Consider the following 5145-nt stretch of genomic DNA (forward strand, 5'->3'; position numbering starts at 1 on the left):
GGTTGGGAAGATCCCGGAAGAAGGGAGTGGCTAGGGCCACAAACTCATCTGTAATTCCCAAATCCAGAAACTTCAGAAAACTTAACTCAGCTGGTGGCCATACCTGTTCTGAGCCTACATAAGGCTCTTCATGGTCTCTTTATCCCCCACTGGAGACTAGTATGTGTTCTGCTGTATCTCATTTAGTCCTGGCCCAACTCTGGGGAGGTGGGGATGGTGCATGGTCAGGTGACCCCAGCCATACCCTGAGCCCCCACTGGGATGCATGAGTGGGCACTGGTGGGCTGGTGGAATTCTGATTCCTTAGATTTACAGAAATAGCTTTCGGTTTGCTTTGCCAGAAGCAGGCTGTTGCTCTGGGAAAGTTCTATTTCCACTGACATCCTATTTGTGGGCTGGAGCCGCTCTGTTCCTAAGAAGGACAAGGGGTCTGGGCTTGGCCTTGAACCCTGGTTCGTTAAGGATGAAGTGAAGTACTTGTGGATGAGTGGGTTGTCATTTCCTTCTCCAGGGGATCTTTCCGACCCAGAAATCGAACCCAGGTCTCTTGCACTGCAGGCAAAATTCTTGGCCATCTGAGCCACCAAGGAAGCTCTAGCCAATACTTAACTAGCCCTTATTCTGTCATGATTCTAAAAGCTTTAGTGTGTTAGCTGCTCAGTCTTGTCCAACTCTTTTGCAACCCCATGGACTGTAGCCAGCTAGGTTCCTCTGTGCATGGGATTCTCCAGGCGAGAAGACTGGAGTGCACTGCCATTCCCTTCTCCAAGGGATCTTCCCGACCCAGGGATCAAACCTATGTCTCCTGCCTTGCAGGTGGATTCTTTACCATTGAGCCACCAGGGAAGTCCTCTAAAAGCATTACATGAATCAGTTCACTTGAGGCAGGTATTATTAGCATCCCCGTTTCACTGATGAGGCACAGAGAGGTTGAGTAACTAGCCCAAGATCACTCAGCTAGGGAGAGGTCCACCCAGAATCAAATACAGGCTGCTTGAGGTCTCCAAACCAAGGGACCACCATACTACAAGGCTTGTTCTTAAGCGAAAACAACCAGGGAAGAGTTGTTCTGGATGGCACCCAAGTGCTGGAGACAGAGATGGCTCTTGTGCCTTTCAGGTCCCTTGGGGCTCTGGGCAGGAGGTGGGTGGTACAGGGAGGGGGATCCCAGGTGGCCCAGGCTTAGCAAAGGATACACGTCTCAATGTTAGCTCCCACGATGTAACCCGTGACATCGAAGTTGATGCGGATGAATTTGCCCTGCCAACAGGAAAACACAGTTCACAGTGGGGTCCCCAGCCTCGTCCCTCAACCCCATGCTGCAGTAAAGTAGGGGAAGAGAAATCAGGGAGCATTCAGAGGGGCACCCACAAATCAGTATGGTCCCCCTTATTAATGGAATTCAGATACAATCTTTCCAATAAATTTCTTCATGAAATTATCTTTCTGAGTCTCCTATGGAGGTCCCACTTCTTCTGTACAACAAAATGATTATTGTCTAAGTATCATCAACCACCCAAGTTCAGGGTTCCCCTGACCCCATTAGGCTCAAGTGAGAAAGGAGAGGGGCCCATGAAGCCTGGGAAAGCCGGTGTGGGAAGTTCTGCCTCACTGACTATTTGCCTTTGTGAAGGCTGGAACCACATCTGAATTGTTTGCTGTGATTCTGAGTCCAGTTCAAGGTCTGGTATACAGTAGGTACTTAATAAAAATGATCCAAATAAATGAAGAGAGAGAATGATGTATATAAAAATGCCTGTATGGATGTATACAGCGAGTGCTTAATAAATGTGTTGAAACTTGCATGTTCTTGGTATACAGTAGGTGCTCAATGCATGTTTTGCTGAATAAATGAATGAGTATTGTATACAAGTGTCTAGCAGTTGTATATTAGGTGCTCAATGCTCAGTAAATGTTTACTGAATGAATTATGAATGTCAAATTCTAACAGGGAGCCGAGTATACAGCAGGCGCTCAATGAATATTTGTTGCATGAATAGTGAATGAATGAATGAGGGAGTGAGTGGCTGGAACACCCACAGGGTGGTAAGTTTAAGACAGGACTGGAGTCACAGAGCGAAATGTAACACACACCTCCATCCCTTAAGCCTCAGATGCCCCATGCACACACACGCACTCTGCGTTCTCAGGCAGGAGGGGACACCGGGGGACCCAAGCCTTCTCCAGAAAACTCATGTAGCTTGACCACTTACGAATCGGGAGGAGTTGTCGTTCTTGACCGTTTTGGCGTTGCCAAAGGCCTCCAGGATGGGGTTTGCTTGTAGAAGCTGCTTCTCCAGCTCACCCTAAAATTCATTCACACGCAGTTATTAGAGAAAGTGATGCAGGCAGTAACAGTTCTGCCCTGGACAGAGGTTGTCAAAAAACTCTGCCCTTGACCCACGGGTTCTCTCCTGTCCTATTACCTATCCATTCTGAGACCCCAGTGCTAACATCCAAATTTACTCGAGGATTTCAGAAGAGAAACAAATGGATGAGCTCTGTTACAGCCGCGACACCTGTCCCCTAGAAGATAGGGCCTGCTCATCTACGGGACACGCTGAACTCTGGCACTGACAACCCTGGGATGTCCTTGACATCATAGTGAATCCACGGAATTGTGCAGGGCACAACCTGCCCCGCTGCACATGGCAGTCCTGCTGCTGCTAATGTTTGACAAGCAGCCTCTTCAAGCTAGACCGCTACAACACTTACGAAGGCTTTAGTGCATTTTTTAAAGTTGCAACTTTTCCTGTCTCAGGACCAGTTTTCTGAAGTCTCCTAGGGAAGACAAATAAGGAATGCACAAAACCCACCAGGAATACTCTGAACCAACTGCAGAACAAAGCCTCAAAGCGGGTTGCCTGAGCTCCATTCATCGGGTTAAATGCAGCTGAGACTGTACACAGCCCACTGGCCCCCTCTGAGGGGGCTCCTGTGCACAAATGCGGTCACGTGATTAATTGCGGCAGGAAAGGGCCAACGAGGTAAATCATGCCAGGAAGCAATGAGCTGCTCTTTGCCTAGCCCCGCAACACGGAAGCTGCAGACTGGCCCAGCGGCTCTCCTGGCAGCTCCTCCTTCAGGCCAGGCTGGGAAGTGTGGGTCCTAGGGGTTTTCTCCTGTTTTCTCTGCTGGTTCCCCTGTCTTTTTTTTCTTTTTTTTTTTCAGGGCAGCTGGACTAGGCTAAAAAGAACCTGGGAAACATTCTAGAAAGAGAAGGTGAGTGCATGGCTTTCTCCCCTCTGCTGTGCACCAGGGGGGCACCGTGGGTGACTGTCCCTAAAGGAACAGAACAAGAAGCTACTGTTTATTTCTGTGTTTATTAGTCACACAAGCCCTCCTTTGCAGATCCCAAAGAAGATGGACAGGAAGTGTCATCTCTGTGAAAATCGCAGCCACAATGGAATCTCCATGATTGGGAATGGTGGAAATTTACAAGGAGGGCTTTGCTTGACTAGTGGGGAGAAGACTAAAGGGGTCACTTTTGTCAACACAAACTTGGGGTCTCAGTATCCCCCAAGAAAGTCCCCTTTCTAGAATGGGAGTTCCAGCTGGTGGGGCCAAAAGATCCTTCTCAGGCGATCTGGTCCAAATCACTCATTTTATGGATGATGAGACAATGACCCAGAGAAGTTAAGCAACTTGGCCAAAGTCACACAGGAGCAAATCCCAAAGAAGAAGCCTGATTCTCCTTCTGATGCACTCATGATGCTGCCGCCCCCATCTAACTAAGATGGACTGTGTGACCCTAGGACACGTTAGGACCTCTTGATCTCAGGGTCTCTTCCAGACTGGGGCCCGTACACCAGCCCCCAAGCTCTGCGTTAAGAGATGAGTTTGTATATGCAGAGGTTTGAGCAGGGCCTGGTTGGGTGTCGCATAGCTGGGGCCTTACCATGCCACCGAAGCTAGTGCATCGTGAACCCCAGGACTTCCGTTTCTGGAGCCTTGGGTCAAGCAACCGGCATGCAAAGACAGACACGCACTGCACACACATGCAGAGGAAGACACACCAGTGAACAGGGAACAGGCCTCAGGGGAGGAATGTAGGGATGATGGCAGGGAGGGGAGACAAAGGCATGCCACAGCAGTGCCATTAACTGACTGTCAGTCAAGCCAGGAAAGCTTCAGGGCCACAAGGTCCTCAAAAGCTCAACCAGACGGGACAGACATCTCCAAGGCCTTCCAATCAGGGATACCCCGGTGGTGGACACCTTGGTGAGAAGGGTAATGTGACGTTCATTCTGAACTGGGGAAAATCCATTCCAGGCTAGAGGACAACCCTGGGGATTCCGGTGGGAGTCCTGCGGGTGGCGATGCGCCCACACGCCCCCCCCCGCCGGGTGGCATCGGACACCCGCAGGACGGTATTTCAGTGAGTTTGTAGGTTCGGGGATCTAGCCCAGTCTTCCATTGGCTACCAGGCTCAGTGGGTGCAACAGGGGCATGCACATCTAAATACACTCCGTGCCTCCCGTCCACACCAGGAAAACACTCTCAGTTACTCACGTAGGCAAAAGATGGGCCTTGCTGTGGTTGGACAATACAGTATAAAACAAACGTCAGTGTTATTTCCATCAGGGTCTGGAGAATATGCGATTTCAATCCCCACCCCGCCCAAGACAGCCCGGATTTTCCAAGATCCTCCAACTGAGAAAAGCAGCAGCTTTTCTTGGATTCAATTTCCTTTCTGCTTTACTTGCTTTCTTTTCTAATTTCTTAAGAGAGTCAGACATTTTCAAAGGTTTTTTAAAATTGCTGGGACCAAAGCGCGCTCTTTAAAACTGTATCCGACGAGATGCTGTCTGAGATACCTTCTCACACGCAGAGGAAAAAAAGTGTTTGGCACATAGTAGGCGCTTGACAAAGATCTGTCATTAGTATTATTTCTTCCTTTTACTATTCTAGGGAAAGGAAAGGCAGTGGGAGGCAGTGTTCGGCTGCTGCATAAACTCTGGGGCTCTTTGTTCCGTACACCACGCCAGAGGCAGTGTGGATGCTGCATCTCGGGCTTCCTGCACCTGTTGGAGGGAGGAAAGTTCCCCAAGCTACAACCGGGGCTTGCCCCAGATCCCCAAGGGCCTCCAGACAGGCTGGTCTCTGTGGCTTCTCCAGCGTCACCTCTGAGCCCCAGAAGCTAGA

At 49.8% G+C, this 5145-nt stretch overlaps 1 protein-coding gene across 2 annotated transcripts in view; it reads right to left on the reverse strand.

Moving 5' to 3' along the window:
* The window catches only part of MYH11 (myosin, heavy chain 11, smooth muscle), a 130093-nt gene that overhangs the window by 63059 nt on the left and 61889 nt on the right, over positions 1–5145 (reverse strand). For both annotated transcript variants that reach the window (XM_010839893.1, XM_010839894.1), the window contains exons 6-7: positions 2214–2306; positions 1197–1260 (exon numbers count right to left, since the gene is read on the reverse strand). In XM_010839893.1, coding sequence (XP_010838195.1) covers positions 1197–1260; positions 2214–2306 — 157 coding nt within the window. The remainder of the gene's footprint in view (positions 1–1196; positions 1261–2213; positions 2307–5145) is intronic.

This window comes from Bison bison, unplaced genomic scaffold (assembly GCF_000754665.1).
Source record: "Bison bison bison isolate TAMUID 2011002044 unplaced genomic scaffold, Bison_UMD1.0 scf7180017864135, whole genome shotgun sequence".
Taxonomy (NCBI): domain Eukaryota; kingdom Metazoa; phylum Chordata; class Mammalia; order Artiodactyla; family Bovidae; genus Bison; species Bison bison.